The sequence below is a fragment of the Giraffa tippelskirchi genome, chromosome 8, assembly GCF_054371585.1.
Source record: "Giraffa tippelskirchi isolate mGirTip1 chromosome 8, T2T-mGirTip1v1.2.pri, whole genome shotgun sequence".
Classification (NCBI taxonomy): domain Eukaryota; kingdom Metazoa; phylum Chordata; class Mammalia; order Artiodactyla; family Giraffidae; genus Giraffa; species Giraffa tippelskirchi.
Window position 1 is genome coordinate 109,577,793 of NC_137282.1, and position 21,947 is coordinate 109,599,739.

At 34.8% G+C, this 21,947-nt stretch overlaps 1 protein-coding gene across 1 annotated transcript in view; it reads left to right on the forward strand.

Annotated features, from left to right (window-relative positions):
- The window catches only part of FCHO2 (FCH and mu domain containing endocytic adaptor 2), a 121,728-nt gene that overhangs the window by 18,868 nt on the left and 80,913 nt on the right, over nt 1–21,947 (forward strand). Inside the window, exons 2-5 of the mRNA XM_081518548.1 lie at nt 90–181; nt 12,937–13,011; nt 17,956–18,097; nt 18,188–18,340. Of these exons, the coding sequence (XP_081374674.1) occupies nt 90–181; nt 12,937–13,011; nt 17,956–18,097; nt 18,188–18,340 (462 nt within the window). The remainder of the gene's footprint in view (nt 1–89; nt 182–12,936; nt 13,012–17,955; nt 18,098–18,187; nt 18,341–21,947) is intronic.

The following is a 21,947-nucleotide window of genomic DNA, read 5'->3' on the forward strand; positions in this document are numbered from 1 at the left end:
GCTCATTTGAACATTGGAATTGCATGTTAGTTATGCTTAAGTAATTTTGATCTCTTCTTTTGTTAAACTAAAATCTTTTTAAATTTTAGGGGGAAAAAAATAGTGGCTTTGATGTCCTTTACCATAATATGAAACATGGACAGATATCGACAAAAGAACTAGCAGATTTTGTAAGAGAAAGGTATGTATTTTTTAATAAGTCATTTAATAATTCATTATCGAGAAACATTTCAGAATATGAATAATTGAGAAAATTTTTAGTTGGATTTGAATAAAAGTAATCAATTACTCTTTTAAAAACGTATACTCCTTACACTTTAAAGTAGTGGTACTCTGTCATCTACATTGTGGGCCAAGTAGTGGCTCTCAATGGCATTGATCTGGTTTGCAGATTCTCACTGCTTGGGAATATTATCTATATATTTTTTATTGAATATGCTAGCAAGGTGATAAAACATGAATTTTGTATGGTAATAATAACTGTTTCTTTAAACAACTACGTCATTAAACATACTAAAATAACTTGAAAAGACTTAAGTTTTCTGAATTTGTCATTTAGCTATATAGTTTTATGACTTTTATTTTTAAAAATCCTTAATTATGTGTTTTTAAATTGTGCAAATTTACAGAACATAGTTTTCTTTAATACTCTTAAAATATAATAGTCAATTAAAAACTATTAGTATCAGCATAATTTAATTTGATTAAGGCTATTTTGTGGCTGGTCCCACTTGGTAATTTTTATGTGAACACATTTAAAATGTTTTCCTTGCTAATATAGGGATATGTTGCCTTTAGATACAATACACCATTCATTTATTCTTTCCATATATATCCCACATCTGCTGTGTGCCAGGCATTTGTGTGGATTTGGGGAATGTGGCAATAAGGATTCAGCTTCTGCCTTCTTGGAGTTTATCAGCTGGTAGGAATTGGGGAACTAAGTATTTAATGTTAGACAAATCCTCTTTGACTTCCACCTTTCTGCTGCAGTTGAAAGGGGGACCATAAGCCCTAAGTGATGTGGATAAAGCTGTCCTTTACTGACACACTTTCCATCACTGAAAAGAGTAAAAGGAGAGACTGTGGAACTCTGCATCTCCTGGCCTCCTTCTCGACCAACACTTACATCACTACTATAATTATCTACCTTGAGACCAACAGGGCGGTTGTAATTATGCCTTTTAGCCCTCTTTATGTCAGTTACTATAAGAAGTCCAGGACTCCTGGGTCATCCTTCTTTGTTCAGAATCTAACCCGTGAATGTTTCTGTGGGCATTGAGAAAACACCTCCTTCCACTTGACCCCTGCTATTTTATTTTTCTCCATAGCACTTAACAGCCACTTGATTTGAGTGATATTTTACTTATTTAGTCTGTCTCTCCCCACTAGAATATAAACCCCACAAAAACAGGGTGGTTTTTTTTTTTTTTGCTTATTTTTCATTGTCCTGCACTTAGGATAGAGCTTGGCCTTTGGTAGGCCCTCAGGGAACATTTTTTTATAGAATGAATTTCTAACATTACTGTCCTGATCCAAGCTATCATTATTGTTGCCTGGACTGTAGCAATAGTGCCTAACTGTCCTATCTACATTCATTATTATTCTCCTGCAATTTATTCTCTGTACTGCAATTGGAGGTTTCTTTTTCAGACTACAGTTTGAAAGTTCAAAGTGAACTCTTTCAAAGTTCATTTTGTTACTTCTGTTGAAACCACTTCAGAAGTTTCCCATTCCTCTTAAGAGGCCTACATGGTATGACCCCAAATTGCCTTTCAAACTTTAGCTCACACCAGACTTATGTTTATTTAGACTCCTTTTTCTTCTCCAGAAACATTGGCTATTTTATTGATAGGCTTTTTATCAGTCAGAGTTTTGTACATGCTTAGTCCTTATTTGTACGTACTGACCTTAGAGGTCAGCAGTGTATTAATACTCACCTTTCCAGGGATGCCTTTCCTTATCTCTTTGACTAGGTCAAAATCACCTTTTATAATATCTGTCAAGATCATATATCTCTTTGTAGTATTTATAAAATGTTGTAATTTCTTATTTTTGTTATTTGTCTCTATGTTCCCCTATAAGGGAAACAGTATACAGTATTCTGTTGTATCCCAGTGCCTAGCACACAGCCTGAAACAATTTGATACTCATATTTCTTGAAGAAGTGAATGAGAAAGAAAAGAAGAAAAGATATACACACAAACATATGCTTTGCACTAAGAATTTGCATGCGTGTGTGTGTGCTAAGTCACTTCAGTCGTGTTCGACTCTTTGTGACCCTATGTACTAATAGAGTCTTTGCGAGCCTGCCAAGTTCCTCTGTCCATGGGGTTCTCCCAGCAAGAATACTGGAATGTGTTACTATGCCCTCCTCCAGAGATCTTCCCGACCCAGGGATTGAACCTGCCTTTCTTACATCTCCTGCACTGGCAGGAGTTCTTTACCACTAGTGCCACCTGGGAAGCCCAAGGATTTGCATACACTATCTCATTTAACTGTCGAAACTCTAAGTCTCATTTTATAGATAAGACAACTGGGGCCCAGAAAGGCTAAATAACTTCTTAAGCTAATCACTTCTTAACACTTCTTAAGACTTTCTTTGTCTCATACCCTTGTAATTCTTTCCTCCCCTCTTCCATGCTTCCTTCCTTTCTCTTTCCTTTCTCCTTTGCTCCTTTCTTTCTTCCCTCTCTCCCTCCCTACCTACCTACAGCTTTATTGAGGTATAATTGACACACAATATATTGCATATATTTAAAGCGTAGAGTTTGATACATTTTGACATATACATACACTCATGACCATCACCACAATCAAGATAGTGAACATATTTATCTTTCCTTGGTAATTCCTTCCTTCTCTCCCCACCCCCCATCCATAGGCTAATACTAGTTTGCTTTTGATACTTAGGTTAGTTTGCATTTTCTTGTATTTTATCTAAATGGAATCATGCAGGATATACTTAGTTGTCCAGTGCTTTCACTCAGTATAATAATTTTGAGATTGGTCCATGTTGTTGCATGCATCACTAGTTTATTCTTGGCTATTGAGTAGTGTTCCATTTATGGATATATGGTAATTTTATCTGTTGAAGTAAATTATACCTATTTTTTGAACTTTGAATTGAGTTAATCAACTCAGTTTAATTCTGTAGTAGGTATTTTTTCTGACTTCTGTTATTCAGCACTGTTGTGAGATTCATTTGTGTTGAATTTATTTATAATGCTGTTTAATATCAAATTATGTGAATATACTAAATATATTTAGCTATTACTGTTGACAGACATTTGGGATGTTTCCAGGTTTTTGCTCTTACAAGTAATAATGCTTTGAATATTCTTGCACATATGTCTCAGTGTACACATATTTATATTAGTTAATTACCCTGGAGGAGAACTGGAACAGGATTCCATGGACAGAGGAGCCTGGTGGGCTATACCCCGTGGGGTCATAAAGAGTAGGACATGACTGAGCGACTAACATTTTCAATTTCACGTTCATTTACCCTGGAGTAGAATTGCCAAGTCTTAGAGTATGTGTATGTTCAACTCTAGTAGATAATGCCAAAGAATTTTCCTAGGTGGTTGTACCAGTTTACAGCAACAGCAGCCTTATTGGAGAGTTCCAGTTGCTCCATGTCCTCAACAACACTTGGTTTTATCTATCCTTTTATTTGAGCCATACTGATAAGTAGTACTCATTGTGGTTTTAACTTGTATGTCCCTGATGAATAATGAAATTGAACATCCTTTCATATATAATTGGCATCTTTTCTTTAATGAAGTATCTGTTCATCTTTTGCCTATTTTTCTGGTTTTTCTTTCCTTTTAAAAAAAATTGAAAAAAAATTCTTTATATGTTCTAGATAAATGCAATTTGTCAGTTATTTGTTGCAGATTTATGTAAACATGGTTGAGTTTTATACTTTGATTTTTATGTCCAGCAGCCTGGAAATTCTTACTTATTCTTGTAATTTTTTTTATCTGTAGATTCTTTTGGATTTTCTGTGTGTTCAGTCATCTTGTGAAAATGACAGTTTTACCTCTCCCTTTTTAATCTGTATATATTTTATTTCATTTCTTATTGCAGTGGCATACACCTCCAGTGTAATGCTGAATAGAGATGGTGATGAGAGGCGTCCTAGTCTTGTTTCCAGTCCCACATCACGCTCTTAAATATTTATTCCAGTTCTTTTCCCTACTGTTTATCAGATTGTGGAAATTCTACATATTGTTTTGTAAGGCTTTTCTTTTCCTTTTCAAGAAAATCATGAATGGATGTTTTCTTTGTTTCTTATTTCTTTTGTTAATCTGAATTACATTGAATTTTGAACTTTCCAGTCCTGATATAAGTCAAATAAGTGGCGATGTGTTAATCATTCTTATGCATTAGTAGAGCAGTTTGCTGCTGTTTTGTTTTGTATTTTTGCATCTATGTTTATGAGTGACATTGACCTGAAAATGTCCTTTCTCTAAATGTCCTTCTTAGGTTTTGCTAATCAAAGTTTGTTGGCATCATAAAATGAGTTGAGGTATATTCCCTATTTTTGTATTCTCTGGAAAAAATTTGTGGAAGATTATAGTTTTTTCCTTATGTGTTTTATAGAATTTGCTGGTAAAACCACCTGGGCTTGAAATTGTCTTTGTTGGAAAGTTTTAAATCATGTATTTAATTTTTTAAATAGTTACAGGACTATTCAGATATTGAGTTTGGTAAGTTGTATTTTAAGGAGTTTTCCCTTATGTAAATTTTCAAATATATTGGCAAAAAGGTTTTCTTAATATTCTTTAGTGAACTTTTAAAATTGTCTACAAAATCTATACTAATGTCTTACTTTTTATTCCTGATACTGGTTATTTGTGTCTTCTCTGTTTTTCATGATCAGTCTCATTGGATGTTTGTTGGTTTTAATAGTTTTTATGAAGAATCAATTATTAACTTTGTTGATCTCTTTTTATATATTTATTTTCTGTTTTGTTAACTTCTATTCTTTATTTCCTTAAACTTTGTGTTCAATTTGCTGTTCTTTTGCTAAATTTTGGGGGATGGATGCTTAACTTAATAATTTTCAACTTTTTTCTTTTCTAATATATTCATTTAACTATAGATTTCCCTCAAGCCTTGCTTTTGTTGTACTCCATAATTTTTGAGAAATAGGATTTTCATTGTACTTTGTTTAAATATATTTTTAAAGTTTCATTGTGTGTTCTTTCTTGCCTCTCTGGGTTATTTAGAAGCGTATTTCTTAATTTCCAAATATATGTTCATTTTTAAAGGTATATTTTTTCTTTTTTTCAAACTTAATTGCATTGTGGTTAGAGAACACACTCTGTATGATTTCAGTGTTTTGAAATTTGTTGACACTTGATTTATGGACCAGGATAGAGTCAATTTTAGTAAATATTTTTACATACCTGAAAGTATTTTGCATTTGCTGGATATCAAGTTCTCTATATATTATGGTAAATTTGTGAATTCTGTTGTTCCAACTCTAATATATTCTCATTGTTTTTTGTTTTTTAATCTGCTCATTTTATCAGTTTCTGAAAGAGCTGTTTTGAAAATCTCATATGTAGATTATGAATGTTCATTTATGTAGTTCTGCCACTTTTTGCTTTGTATATTTGGGGCCATATTAGTAGATGGATAGAAATTTAGACCTAGTACATCTTCAGGTAAATTGAACTTTTTAAAAAAATTCATTCTAAAGTGTCCTATTCTATCTCTAGCAGTGTTTTTTGTGTTGAAGTCTTCTTTATTTAAAGTTTCATCTGTTTGCATTTAGTTAGTATTTGCATGATATTTGTATTTTTTTTCTTACCTGTATTGTTGTGGTGTAGGTGTGTTTCTCATTTGTTTTTAAAGCCATTTTCACAGTCTTTATTCTTTAATTGGATCATTTAGTCCTTTACATCAGCATATTTCCAGATATATTTAGGCTCAAATCTGTTGTGTCAGAGGCTGTCAAACTTTCTGTGTAAAGGCTTTTTGGGTGATTTGGTGTCTGTTGCAGCTATTCAGCTCTAGTGTTTTTTGTTGTTGCTGTTGTTGTTTTAATGTATTTATTTATTTGGCTGCACTGGGTTTTAGTTGTGGCTTGTGGGATTTAGTCCTCACCAGGGATCCAGCCCAGGCCCCCTGCATTGGGAGCTCAAGAGTCTTGGCCACTGGACCACCTGGGAAGTCCCTCTGTTTTTTAATACAAAAGCAGCTATGACCAACATGTAAATAAATGAGTGTGGATGTGTTCTAATAAACTTTATTTATGAAAACAAACAATTGGCCAGATTTGCTGATGGTGCTGCTGTTTGCCAACCTCTTTACCATTTTAATATTTTTTTCTATTTATCTTGTTTCATATTTTGTCCTTGTCTTTCTTATCTTTTGGCCTTAAATATTTTTTATTCCATTACATTTTTTCTTCTCTCACCTTAGAAGTAATAGCCTCGTTTTTTAGTGGTTATCCTAGAGATTGTAACATACTTCCTTGATGTATTGATTTCTAGTAATGGTACTTTTATCATCTTCCTGAAAACACAGGAACCTGAGAACACTACCACCTCCTGACTTATATGCTTTATATTCCATTAGTGAGTATGTGTGTTTAATTTTTCACTCTGGAAATTAAAAGTTTTCTATTTTTAAAACACTTTTTATTGTGGAAATATACACTTATATGCCATTTTTGTGTGTATTGCTTTAGCTTTTTATTATAAACCACTAAGTAATGAACTGTAATATAGTTTCAACAGTTTTTAGTATTTTCATAGTCTTGTTTAAAACAGTGCTCTGACATCAAATTATTACCTGTCCATAGACACTTACATATGTATCTCTAACAGCTAATGATTTAGAGGACAATAATATTACCCAGCTAACAAAATTAATGATAATTAAATATTTTTAATGTCTAGTTTATTTGTTCAAGCCAGGTGGCTACGTTTTTTATATGTTTTGTATAGTCATTTTTTAGATTTATTAAAATTATTTTACTTTTCCTCTGATGCTTTTGTCCTGGATCGCTTTTCTTCTTTTTAAAAAACATCTTTTAATACCCCTTAACGTGGATTTTCTGGTGATAAATTCTCAGTTTTTGTTAGTTGGTCATATCCTTAATTTATCTTCATTTAACTTACTATGGACACTTTCAATCATGAAATATTAGGGTAAAGGAAAATGGTAAACAAAACTATGAATATGCAATTAGCATGTTCTAGGATGTGGGACCCTCTGTAGAACAAATAATTTGGTTCCTTCAACATCAAAAAAACAGTAAGGAAGGGGTGAGGAAAACTACAGATAAAGAGACTCAGAAAGCACATCAGTTAAACATAATGTATAAATCTTGCTGTGATCCTGACTGGAGAAAATCAATTACATGTAGTATGTGTGTATATGACAATTGAGGGAAACTGAGCACTGACTGGGTATTTGGTGACATCAGAGAACTAATACTATATTTTTAGATAAGGTAACATACTGTGGTTATGTTTTTGAAATTGCCCTTATCTTTCACAGACACATCTGAAATGCTAATGGATGAAATGCTATGTCTTTGAGTCTGAGATCTGCTTCATAACAATTCAGTAGTAGTGGTATGGAATAGACAGAACAAACCTGGCCATGGCTTAACCATGCTGAAGCACAGAGATTGCAACATGGAAGTTCACTATATTAAGATCCTAGCTTCTGAGTAAGCTTTATACATGTTTGAAAGCGTTCATAATAAAAAGTTTCTTAAATGAAGATAAAGATATGACCAGCTAACAAAAACTGAGAATTTATCACCAGAAAATCCACGTTAAGGGGTATTAAAAGATGTTTTTTAAAAAGAAGAAAAGCGATCCAGGACAAAAGCATCAGAGGAAAAGTAAAATAATTTTAATAAATCTAAAAAATGACTATACAAAACATATAAAAAACGTAGCCACCTGGCTTGAACAAATAAACTAGACATTAAAAATATTTAATTATCATTAATTTTGTTAGCTGGGTAATATTATTGTCCTCTAAATCATTAGCTGTTAGAGATACATATGTAAGTGTCTATGGACAGGTAATAATTTGATGTCAGAGCACTGTTTTAAACAAGACGGTGAAAATGCTAAAAACTGTTGAAACTATATTACAGTTCATTACTTAGTGGTTTATAATAAAAAGCTAAAGCAATACACACAAAAATGGCATATAAGTGTATATTTCCACAATAAAAAGTGTTTTAAAAATAGAAAACTTTTAATTTTCAGAGTAAAAAATTAAACACACATACTCACTAATGGAATATAAAGCATTTAAGTCAGGAGGTGGTAGTGTTCTCAGGTTCCTGTGTTTTCAGGAAGATGATAAAAGTACCATTACTAGAAATCAATACATCAAGGAAGTATGTTACAATCTCTAGGATAACCATTAAAAAACGAGGCTATTACTTCTAAGGTGAGAGAAGAAAAAAACGTAATAGAATAAAATGTAGCAACTAGATCAAATTCAGTTCAGTATTTTGATGAGAATACTTCGTTGGCAATATATATACTTCTATCAAAGACATATAATATTTTGGTTTTATCTCTTTTGTGATGTTAGTAGCCATTGATGCTCATCACCTAGATCCATTATTTTATTAGGGGTTTACTTCCATTTGTATTTTTGCTGGGTATAGAATTCTAGTTGGAAGATTTTTTTTGTTGTTTTTTAGGAGCAGTTTGAGATTTACAACAAAATTGATAGCCAGGCTCCTCTGTCCATGGAATTCTCCAGGCAAAAATACTGGAGTGCTTTTCCATTTCCTTCTCCAGGGGATCTTCCTGACCCAGGAATTGAACCTGGGTCTCTGCATTGCAGGCAGATTCTTTACTGACTGAGCCACCAGGGAAGCTGAAATTGAAAGGAGGTTTCATGTGTCTCCTCGTCCCCAGACACATAGCCTTCCCATTATCAACATTACTTATCAGAATGATACTTTTTTTTTAACCAAGAATGAATCTACATTGATAAATCACAATCATCCAAAGTCTGTAGTTTTACCTTGGGGTTCAATCTTGGTGTTATACATTCTATGGTTTGGTCAATGTATAATGACATATACCCATCTTTATAATATTCAGTGGAGTATTTTCGCTTCTCTAGAACCCTTTGTGTTCCGTTTTAATGTTTCCATAGTTTTGCCTTTTCGAGAATGTCATATTGTAGTTGACTCTTAAATAGCACAGGGATTAGGGGTGCCAACCCTCTGTCTAGTTGAATATTGTGTATATTTTTACAGTGGACACTTCGTATCTGCAATTTTGTATCCATGGATTCAAACAACTGTGGATCATTTGGTAATCTGTGTATAAGTGGACCCACACAGTTCACACCTGTGGTGCTCAAAGGTCAACTGTAGTTGGAATCATACAGTATGTGATAATAGCATTTTTAGTTTGGCTTTTTTCACTTAGTAATATGCTGAATAATATTCCACTGTCTGGATGTGAATTATTTGTTCATAATTTATCCATTGTATCTGTTCTACTGAAGGACAGACATCTTGGTTGCTTTTCAGTTTTGACATCTTGGTTGCTTTTCAGTTATGAATAAACCTACTGTAACTATTCTTGTGTGTGAAAATAAGTTTTCAACTCCTCTGAGTATATAGCAAAGAACACAATTGCTAGATCGTGAGGTAAGAGTCTTGTGAAGTGGCTATATTATTTTGCATTCTCACCAGCAGTGAAAGAGAATTTCTGTTGCTCCACATCCTTGCTGTTGTCAGTGTTCTAGACTGTGGCCATTTTAATAGATACATAGTGGTATCTTGTTTTAATTTACGTTTCCCTGATGACATATGATGTAGAGCATCTTTTCACCTGCTTACCTGTCATCTGTATATTATCTTTGGTGAGGTGTCTCTTAAAGTTTTTGGCACATTTTTTATCAGGCTGTTTTCTCACTGTTGAGCTTTAAGAGTCAACAGTATATTTGGGATAACATTTTTTTTTTTTTTCTCATTCTTTTGCAAATAATTTATCCCAGTCTGTGGCTTGTCTTCTTATTTTCTTGACATCATTTTTCACAGAGCTGGTTTTTAATTTTAATGAAGTCCAACTTATCAATGAATTCTTGCATAGATTGTGTCTATAGTGATTTATCTAAAAAGACATCACCATAGCCAAGGTCATCTAAGTTTTCTCCTATGTTATTTTCCAGGAGTTTTATAGTTTTGCACTTTACTAGATTAAAAAAAATTCTTCAAAGATTATTGCATCGTTTACTGTTCAGACATTAGCTGTCAGTCTAATTATTGTTCCCTTGAAGGTAACATTTGATGGTGGGAAGGGTTTTGCTGCTCTTAGATTTTCCTTTTGTCTTTGACCTTCCCCAGTTTTACTATGATGCGACTAGGTGTACATATTTTTTTATTTATCCTCTTAGGATTTGTTGAGCTAACGTGAACGTTTGGTTTGATAGCATTTATCAGTTTTGGAAAATTCTTTGGCATCATCTCTTGTAGATATTTCTTCTGACCCATTCTTACTTTCGTTACATGTTATACATTTTTGCATTGTCCTTTTTCTTTTATGTTTCCCAATCTTTTGTTTCATTGAGCTTTTCTTTTTTTAAATATAATTTTTGTTGGATTGTAGTTAATTTACAATGTTGTATTAGTTTATGTTTAAACCAGAATAGATTCTTCTCACCTCTCTCCAGCTTACCACTTCTCACTACAGCATGTTGGAGATTGGAAACGGCAGCCCACTCCAGTATTCTTGCCTGGAGAATCCCATGGACAGAGGAGCCTGGTGGACTTTAGTCCATGGGGTCACAAAGAGTCAGATATGACCGAGTGACTAACACACACTACAGTGTATTAAATCTGCAGTTTAACTGCATCCATTGAGATATTAATTTTGGTTATTGTATTTTTTAGATACAGAATTTATATTTTTATAATACATTAAGTCATAAAGTCTGAGCTTTATAATAACATTTGGAACATTGTTAAATTTGTTTCTGCTGATTGTTCATCTTATCTTGTTTCTTTATGTGCCTGGTGGTTGTTTGAATGTGTATAAGACAACCATGCAGGGTCCAGTATCAGAGTTTGAAAAGATAAGAGTTTGTAGTTACTTTGAGAGCTTGCCTACTTATGGTTCATCCTTAACTCCTTATGCTTACTCTTTGGGTCTCAATTTAAGCTTACGGATTTTCTCATGCTTCCCACCTTTGGCAAGTCTGAAGCTAGTTTTATATCCCTTACCTTCTGAGGCTTTGCTCCATTTCTCAGTCTTAGCTGCCTCTTCTAGATGTCCCCAGGGAAAAGCTGCCCTACATAGCTGTCTCTCTGGATATCCTTCTCTTGGATCTTGGCTTACTGATTCTTAACTGGTCTTTAGTTCTCTGATGCCTTTTAGGCATACCCCCCACCTCTGCTACTTTTCTCCTTTCTCATTGGAAGATTTTTAGATCAGTTTACTATTACTGGAAATTGAACTATTTTTTCCTTGCTGATATATTATTTACTTATTCACTGATATATTATTTCTGTATTAACTTTTTAAAAATTATCAAAGTACTACTCTTGTAATATAGTATATTAAAAAGATGCATAGAAGTTTAAAGGAGCAGAAAAAAATCACAGTGCTGTCAATGAGAGGCAGTTACTGTTAATAGTTCCTTTTTTTTAAAAGAGTTTTTGTGGGGTTGGGTTTGGGGAAGAGTTTGGAGGTAAGCTTATTTTGGATATTTTGAGTTTGAGGTGATTAAAATATCTAGGTAGAGTTATGCTTGAGGCATTTAGATATTAAACAGATGATTTGGTTCACGAGCAGGGTGTTGATCTGAATTTGCACATTAAAAACAATGTTAGTTGAACCTATCAAAGTAAATAAATGGAAGGGCAGTGGTGGTTGTAGACTTCCTCTATTAAGGGCAGCACAGATAGAGAAGGGGTCGGGTAATTAAGGGATAGGTAAGATAGAACTTAACTTTTGTAGAGTTGGAAAGGCCAAGACAGCATATATTTTTCATTTGTAAGTTATGTGCCTGCTGCTGCTGCTGCTGCTAAGTCGCTTCAGTCGTGTCCGACTCTGTGCGACCCCATAGACGGCAGCCCACCAGGCTCCGCCATCCCTGGGATTCTCCAGGCAAGAATACTGGAGTGGGTTGCCATTTCCTTCTCCAGTGCATGAACAGGAAAAGTGAAGTGAAGTCACTCAGTCATGTCTGACTCTTAGCGACCCCATGGACTACAGCCTACCAGGCTTCTCCGTCCATGGGATTTTCCAGGCAAGAGTACTGGAGTGGGGTGCCATTGCCTTCTCCGAGTTATGTGCCTATGGGAACATTTTTTTCTATTCCATATTTAATGTCTTTGGTTCAGTTTTTTTAGCATAAAATTCTGTATGCTGAATAATAGTATGCAAAACACAATATTATAGTGTGAAATATTTATGTTAGTGTTTTAGATTTAATCACAGTCTAGATTAAGAACTTGAAGTTCAGGATCTCAGACTTGCTAATAGTCTTGTGCAGATGACTGTCATCAATCTCGTATTCTATTAAGTGTGCATAATCATGAAATCACAGTGTTAATAATAAAACTATGTTAAACACAAAAGGTTTTCATACTGAATCAGTTTGTATGTATAGAGGGAATATAAGAAGCAGTACTTTTGTACTTCCTGTTCACATAACCATTGGTACTAAAAAAAAAGGAGTGACTTTACACTGAAGTTTCTTGGTGACATACATTATTTTAGTTCTATACCAGACAAGTTCTTTAAATAGATGTGCACAAAGGGCATTTAAAGATAGATCAGAAATTCATGACCACATACCTACTTATTTTTAACATATACTTTGGATTATCTGTTTATTTCTGCAGTTGTAATGATTTTGTATTTTCTGTGTTTGGTCGTTAAACAAGAGCTCTTACAGTGTGGATATTTGATTTAACAGAGCTACAATAGAAGAGGCGTACTCCAGGTCAATGACAAAACTAGCAAAATCTGCAAGCAATTATTCACAACTTGGGTGAGTTAATTTCTTTGAAAAGCTCTTTCAGTGTTGATTTAGCCAAAGTTTTTGAGAATAATAGGTTTCCATTAAAGATGTAATATTTCATAAATATAAAATACATAATTATTTGTTTAAAATGTGCCTATATGAATATATTCTTGACTTAATAGAAAATACAGCTGAATTTGCTGAATTAGTTAATGCAAAATGAAACTTACTTTTACCCCTTTATTAAGCTACACAGTCTTTCAGTAGTATAATTTTGGGATTATAAATGTTATGTGTTATGCACATTATTCTGGTTTTCTGTAAGTTCATTTACATTCTGTTGAACAGTGGTCTTTAAAAACTCACTTAATATGAATTTTATTGAAATGATTAAAATGCATTAGAAATGTCAGGATTTTATAGACTAACTTTAAATTTTCCTTTTAAAAATATGTGCTCAGGAAATGTTTTCTTTGAAAAATGAATATTATTAATAAGAATATATTTTAAATGAGGTATACTTGTATCCATAACAACTCTGGAAAGAGTAATTGTGTAATTTAAATAATAACAAGTCTGGAAGGAATACTTAATCTGATCTACTTATCTAAAATTTCGGGAGATACTGTATTTTAACTAAGATGTTAAAATAGTCTTATATTTACTTAGTATAAAGATTTTTACAGTGATACTCAGTAAAAGATTCCTCTTCGTCTGGGATTCTGATGAATCTATGATTCCCCTGAAATTTTATATAAGATTTTGTGTAGGTGTTAATCCATATTTCTGATAGGGGTGTATACCAGTTATCACCAAACCGTGAAACTCCAGATGTTCAAGCTGGTTTTAGAAAAGGCAGAGGAACCAGAGATCAAATTGCCAACATCCGATGGACCATCAGGAAAGCAAGAGAGTTCCAGAAAAACATCTATTTCTGCTTTACTGACTATGCCAAAGCCTTTGACTGTGTGGATCACAATAAACTGTGGAAAATTCTGAAAGAGATGGGAATACCAGACCCCCTGACCTGCCTCTTGAGAAACCTGTATGCAGGTCAGGAAGCAACAGTTAGAACTGGACATGGAACAACAGACTGGTTCCAAATAGGAAAAGGAGTACATCAAGGCTGTATATTGTCACCCTACTTATTTAACTTATATGCAGAGTACATCATGAGAAACGCTGGGCTGGAGGAAGCACAAGCTGGAATCAAGATTGCCGGGAGAAATATCAGTGACCTCAGATATGCAGATGATACCACCCTTATGGCAGAAAGTGAAGAAGAACTAAAGAGCTTCTTGATGAAAGTGAAAGAGCAGAGTGAAAAAGTTGGCTTAAAGCTCAACATTCAGAAAACTAAGATCATGGCATCCTGTCCCATCACTTCATGGCAGATAGATGGGGAAACAGTGGAAACAGTGTCCGACTTTATTTTGTGGTCTCCAAAATCACTGCAGATGGTGATTGCAGCCATGAAATTAAAAGACGCTTACTCCTTGGAAGGAAAGTTATGACCAACCTAGACAGCATATTAAAAAGCAGAGACATTACTTTGCCAACAAAGGTCCGTCTAGTCAAGGCTATGGTTTTTCCAGTGGTCATGTATGGATGTGAGAGTTGGACTATAAAAAAAGCTGAGTGCCGAAGAATTGAAGCTTTTGAACTGTGGTGTTGGAGAAGACTCTTGAGAGTCCCTTGGACTGCAAGGAGATCCAGCCAGTCCATCCTAAAGAAGATCAGTCCTGGGTGTTCATTGGAAGGACTGATGCTGAAGCTGAAACTCCAATACTTTGGCCACCTGATGCAAAGAGCTGACTCATTGGAAAAGACCTTGATGCTGGGAAAGATTGAGGGCAGGAGGAGAAGGGGACGACAGAAGATGAGATGGTTGGATGGCATCACCAACTCAATGGATATGGGTTTGGGTACACTCCAGGAGTTGGTGATGGACAGGGAGGCCTGGCGTGCTGCGGTTCATGGGGTTGCAGAGTCTGACACAACTGAACTGAACTGATACCAGTTATCAGATTCACATATGGTTCTTATGATCTAAAAAGCTGGTTAAGAATGACTGTTTTATTAAAGTATTCTCTAGTGTAACTGAACGAGTTTAAACAGAAGTCTTCCTAGTTTGTAGCCCAGATAAAGGGGAGTAGGGCTCTTAGTTCATCCTCAGGGTGGTGACACTGTCCATCATGTAAGTGTTAACAGCCACAGCCAAGAGGATCTTCTGCAGTTCTGTTTTCACCTAGAGGAGAGTGGAGACTGGTAGTTGATGGCTGTGTTTGTTTTTTCCGCCCAGTTGTCCTGCAATTGTTGGTTCCTCCCATGCCACTTCATTCTTCCTTCCTTTTCCATCTCTCTCCTCACTTTAGAAATAATATTTTAAAACAATTTTTATTGGAGTAGATTTACAGTGTTGTATTAGTTTCAGTTGTACAGCAAAGTGAATCAGTTATCCATATATATATATATACACACCCCATCTTTTTAAAATTTCTTTTCCCATATAGGCCATTACAGAATATTGAGTAGAGTTCCTGTGCTATGCGTATAGAGTAGGTGCTTATCAGTTATCTATTTTATATACAGTATATGTCCACCCCAGTCTCCCAGTTTATCCTCCCCCACCCCTTGGTAACCATAAATTTGTTTGTTTTCTACGTCTGTGACTCTACTTCTGTTTTTGTTTGGTTTTTTAAGACTCTTCACAGAAAGGCCACTAACAGAGTGCTGGGTAGAGTCCCCTGTGACACGCTCCAGGTCCCTGTTGGTTATGTTGTGTGTATAGTGGTGTGTATGTCAGCTCCCATCTCACAGGTCATCCCTCCTCCCCCTTTCCCTGGCCACCATAAGCCTGTTTTCCACATCTGCGACTCTACTTCTGTTTTGTAAATAAGTTCATTTATGCCGTCCTTTTTTTTAGATTCCACATGTGAGTAATATTGTATGATATTTGTCTCAGTTCACTCAGCATGAGGCCATAGTTTTAATCTAGGAAATTCTACCTTATTTTTAGTTACCAGGTAGGAGGTAGAAAAAAACATGTGTTTCCTAATAAAGTTACTGACAACATTTCTGTCTTTGAAATGTATGCCTTTCATGAATAATAGATATTTCATTTTTTCTGTTAGTGTTGTTACTTAAGATTATAAAGATTTTAAATATTACTGAAATTGAATTTTATCTTTCTGCATTTAGTTGCATCTAAACATATTTTGGATTCATCAGTTTCATTTCATAGTGCTTATTGTATGTTATTGTGTATATTACCCGGCCAGAAAAAAGTTGTGTTTATCAACCTTTATAAAATGGAATAGTTGTAATTCCTTAAAGAAACCTTATTTAAAGAAATCTTATGCTGAACCTCCTTTCAGTGTAAATAATCCTTGGTAAAGGGACACTCTCATCTGTTTTGTGAAATCTAGACTATCAAGTATCAGGTTTACTTGAAGTGATATACATGTATTTTGGTGCTGTTGTGAGTGGATACTTTTCAGGTGTCCTTTTTTCTCTTGAAATTTTCCATCTAATTACTTGCCAGTTTTAGTGCTGATTAGATTCTAAAGTGGGAGGTAAGATCTAATCAGAACAGTCCTGTTTAAGTATTTGTCCTCCTTGAACATTATTGTTACTGCTTAAAATGATTGTGTCAGTTAGCTTCCTTGCTGGCTAAGAAACACAGCAACTAGTAAAGAGTACGTATTAGGATGAGTAATTTCTTTAGCTTCTTGCCTTAGTGAGTCATTGCTACTCTTTGTTTTTGTTTTATCATAGAGCAAGGCAAGTGCTGTTGAAAATATCTGACGAAGTACCTGAGGAAAGCATAGGATAAAATTATTCTTATATCATTCTCTGCTGACCAAATTAGTTTAAACTGACCTTTGGTATCCTAAGTATTATCCAATATATTACAGTGTAGTAATTCTTGGAAGTACTTGAACCTGCTAAAAATATTAAATTCTCAATGTTGAGAAAAAATGATAGAAAAATGTCATACGTTCTGTACCAAGTGTAGTAGAAAGGGGACTGACTGTCTAGTGTTTGTTGAAGTACATGGGTAAAATCTGAAAGTGTCAGAGAACAGTTTTAAAATAATTCTTAAATAAACTTTAGTGATGAAGACATTTAAAAAATCATGTGCAGATTTAACTTTTGCATGTTTCAATTCAGAAGAGTTTCTATTTTTTAATTTTGTTTATTTGACCACACTGTGTGGCTTATGGGATCTTAGTTCCTTGACCAGGGGTTCACCCTGTGCCCTCTACATTGGAAGTGTGGAGTCCTGACCGCTGGATTGCCAGGGAATTTCCGGGAGCTTTTATGTTCAATGAAGCTTTCTAAATGGAGCACTAATGGGTCTAAAATTGAGATTAGATAATAGATTAGTTTTAAACAGACAGTGATTAGAAAAGCTTCTGATAAAAATCTAAATAACCAAATCAACTCAGAAAATGACATGTTATAATTAAGAGAGGGTCACAGCCAGACCTGTGATATGAATTAAGTCATTTCTGTGTATCTGAGGTATAAGGAGAAGGCAATGGCACCCCACTCCAGTACTCTTGCCTGGAAAATCCCATGGACGGAGGAGCCTGGTAGGCTGCAGTCCATGGGGTCGCGAAGAGGCAGACACGGACTTCACTTTCAAGCATTGGAGAAGGAAATGGCAACCCACTCCAGTGTTCTTGCCTGGAGAATCCCAGGGACGGCGGAGCCTCGTGGGTTGCCGTCTCTGGGGTCGCACAGAGTTGGACACAACTGACACGACTTAGCAGCAGCAGCAGCAGAGGTATAAAAATATTTTAAATAATTAACCAAGGCCTAAAAAATCAAGATCAGGCTTTCAGTCATTTCATTTGTGATTTAATTTAGTCTCATCTTTTGCCCGTTAGTTCCAGTGGTTCTATTTTGGAGCTTTAAACTTTTTTTTCCTTTTAGTAAATTATTCCCATGTTTTCTTCACTTTAGAACATTTGCACCAGTCTGGGATGTATTCAAAACATCTACAGAGAAATTAGCAAATTGTCACTTGGATCTTGTTAGAAAATTACAAGAATTAATAAAGGAAGTTCAGAAGTATGGAGAAGAACAAGTGAAATCACATAAAAAGGTATCAGTTTTGTTAATCATTGGATTGGTTTGTCAGATATTGAATACTTTGTGGTTCTGTCATTTTGATGAATCATTTCATACCTAACAGACTAAAGAAGAAGTTGCAGGAACTCTGGAAGCTGTTCAAGCCATTCAGAGCATAACTCAGGCCCTCCAGAAATCCAAGGAAAATTATAACGCCAAGTGTGTAGAACAGGAACGTTTGAAAAAGGAAGGAGCTACACAGAGAGAAATAGAAAAGGTAATTGTAATAAAAATAATGCTTCTGTGTTTTCAAAACGTTTTCAAATATAAGACTGCATTTAATCTTTAAACACTCAAGAATGATCTCCTGTTAAAGATGAAAGTCACTGTGCCCGAGTGTTAATGATTTTCCTAAGTGAAACAGAAGTAGGTTTGCAAAATATGTTGTGTATGGTAAGTAGTTTAGCAAATACATGAAAAAGGATGATTGCTTTATATCAGTGACACATTTGTAGGATATTTGTAAAAGATAATTGATGAGATAGTCCTTGGTATAAGATTTAATAATAAGGTAAAAAAACTTTTAAAGCAAGACTTTGGTATATTTAGCAAGGCAATAGATGCTTGAGGGTGAGCTATAAATATATGTTGTGGGTGATTTATTGCTGACTTTGAGCCCATTGTGGTAAACCACAACACTTCCCCTCACTCTCATCTTGATTGAAAGTAGATTTTTTCCCCCTTTCAAAACAGTTTAACCATCCACTTGTTTGATGTGGTATATTATCATTTAGGAATCAGTCATAGGGAGTGATAATTTTGAAAGCTTTGTAGAATATTTGAAATATCCAGTAAAAAAAAAATGTAACTATCTTGCAATTATAATAATTATAAAATTGTATATACATGGGCAAAAACTAGAAATCTGGAAAAATCAAAACAGTCAATGGAATTTGGGATATTATGTTTCCTTTAGTGTTGTGCAATAAATAAAAATTGGAAGGGGGTAAAAATTGAAGCACAGCAAATTCATGATTTTCAAACACTTTTCATTTCAGACACAGCAGTTAAGAATAAAATATAAAAAGAGAAAGTAAAGCAAAATAACATGGTCCCAGAAGAAGAATCTTATTCTTCTTAATGAACTAGAAATGGAACAGAAACTCAAAGGCATGTGTTGAGATTGATTATGCAGGCTCACTGGACCCAAAGTCCTAAGCTAGGCAGTGGAATTTAGCTCTTGTATGGTATAGGGGACTAAATATTCCCCACTTGAGGTGAAGCCACAAGGAACCCCACTCACTTGGTGAAGCTATAAATAGCAAAAAAAAAAAAAAAGACGTGAGGCTGAAGGGCTAAAGCATTATTGGAAGTTGGGGCTTAACGGACACAGTTGTGAGTGGCAATCAGGCCAAGGATTTGGCCTGATTATGACAGTTTTGATCATATCCTCAATATTCTTCCAGGGAAGTAATTAAAAGCTGCCTTTGTAAGACTGATAGTAAATTGGAACCTTGGAGGGCTGACAGGAGATAACCGGAAACTGCTAGATGGTGATGAGTGAACATAAATGATTAAATACAACACAATTCTAGGAGGTGATGTTTACCTTGTAGTCTTTAGAGTTGTCCAGTATCACTGATGGAGGGACAGGGAGAAGAGAGAGGGAAAAAAAAGAAACCTCACACTTGAAATGAGCAAACAACCACACTTTTAGAGTACATCCTAAGAAATCTCATATAGCTTTCCCCTGCTGTACGACAGTGGATTCTGCCTATGAAAACTTACATGAACCAAAAGGGCATAAGCAGAGAAGCAGTTGCCTTAGAACACTTCTTGTTAATGAACATATGACGGAAATTGAGTTCAAGCACAGATGCTTACAGAAACAGTTCAGAGCTGTGGAGACCAATGCTGAGGTGCTAAGTGTAGACCCTGGAAAGGAGCTTGGACCACCCACACTGGTCTCAGGGTGTCTGCCCCCTTCACAATGGCTCCTGCAAAGCAAACACTGAGTACTATTTTTCTTTTCACCTTTCTTTTTTTTTGTAAAAGTGAAAATCCTCTCTGGATTTTTTTTCCAGTTTGTGAAGACAGGTACTAATGTAATTCATTAGTAAAAGCAAAGTGGCATAAGACAAACTTTGGAAAAGCAGGGGATACCTTTGTTAAGACAAGTGGCAGCAAATTTAACAACTAAAAGAAGAATTTAATTCAAATAAAATCTAGATTTATTAAACAGATGATCAGAAACATTCATATATGTTGATGTTCAGAGATGCAAATGAACATAAACTTACATTAAAGAAATTGTGAGAGACATAATGAAACAAGAACTAGTAGATGGGAAAACAGCTGACTAGAAAACTTGGCAATGAAATATATAGTTATTTTAATTTTAAAAAGGCATTAGAGAAGATAAACTTTAGAGTTGGTATAGTGAAAGACTGAATTTGGGAACTTACCCATGACATACGCAGAGAGTAAAGGTCACCATCGTCTGCTGTGGATTTTAGAAGAAAAAAATTGGAGAAGATGGTAGACAGGTAATATTTGAAGAGTTAACATCAGAATTTTTTCAGAATTAAAGAAATTCAAGAATTAGATCATAAATACATTCTTGGTATTAAGCAGGTTAAATAAAGATAATTCAGACTGAGACACGAGAAAAAAAAGAGAATATTAAAAGCTCCCGGGTATATCTTTTTCCTCAGATATCTGAAATTAGAATGCATCTTGAAATGGTGGTGTTATTATAATCACTGTGGGCAAGGTGGCGTTTGTCATGTAGTTTCACTGCCTCTGTGAGCTTGGTTGTTATATACCTGGCGGCATGACTGGACAGCTGCAACACTGTTGTTTCAATTAACAGACGACTTTAAGACCATTGAGGCAGGAATAGTTCTGATTGTTGTTTGAAAACCTTTTGTTGAGACTTGGTAAAATCAAGAAAATGTGAACACCACCGTTTGGAAGGAAATCTGAAGATGGTAGTGGAGCACTTTTAAGATAGTCTCTGTCAATAATATTCTTGGTGACTTTGAAGATGATAATATGTGGGGGGAAAAAACAGACCTTAGCAGTCCCTGATTTGGAAGTAATTGGGAAGAGTCAGAATCTGAAAGTGAAAAAAGATTTAGGAGTATCTCAAACAGTTCATTTTGCTTTCTATTTTATTTTTATGTGTACATTTGATTCATAAGATTTTACTGGGAAAATTATATAGACCATTAGAATTATTTCCGGTAGTATACCAATAAATTTATTTATAATGCTAAGGAAATGATAAAATATAGGATTTCTTTCATTATCACTAGGTAATCTATTAGAACCAGTCTTTTAATTATGAGAAGAAATGTAGCTATTGCTTTTAAAGCATAATTTCTTCTGTCCCAATTTCCCGTTTATTTATTTTAATGTATTTGGCTACATCGAGTCTTAGTTGTGGCATGTGGGATCCTCTTGCATCACACGGGGACTTGCATTGCAGCTCATGGACTCTTTAGTTGTGGACTGCAGGCTCGGTACTTGTGGTGCACGGGCTCTAGAGCACCGGACTTAGTTGTTCCCTGGCTGTGGGATCTTCGTTGCCAGACCATGAATGGAAACTGCATTCAGTTTTGATATAAGATATAGTTTTGATACACTGCAAGATAAAGTGGCATCCTATATTCTTTGTTTATAAAGGCCAGCAAGGATAGAGCATATATGTTTAATATAATATATGCAGTAAAATTTCCAAGACATTGTAGAGTTACTTTTTTAGGGTCTAGAACTGTATGCATCTCTTGCCATTCCCAACCTCCAGGTAAACGCAACTTTGTGTTTCTAATACTTACTAGATGAGTTTCTAATACTTATTTTTAGACTCCTGAACATAGCTG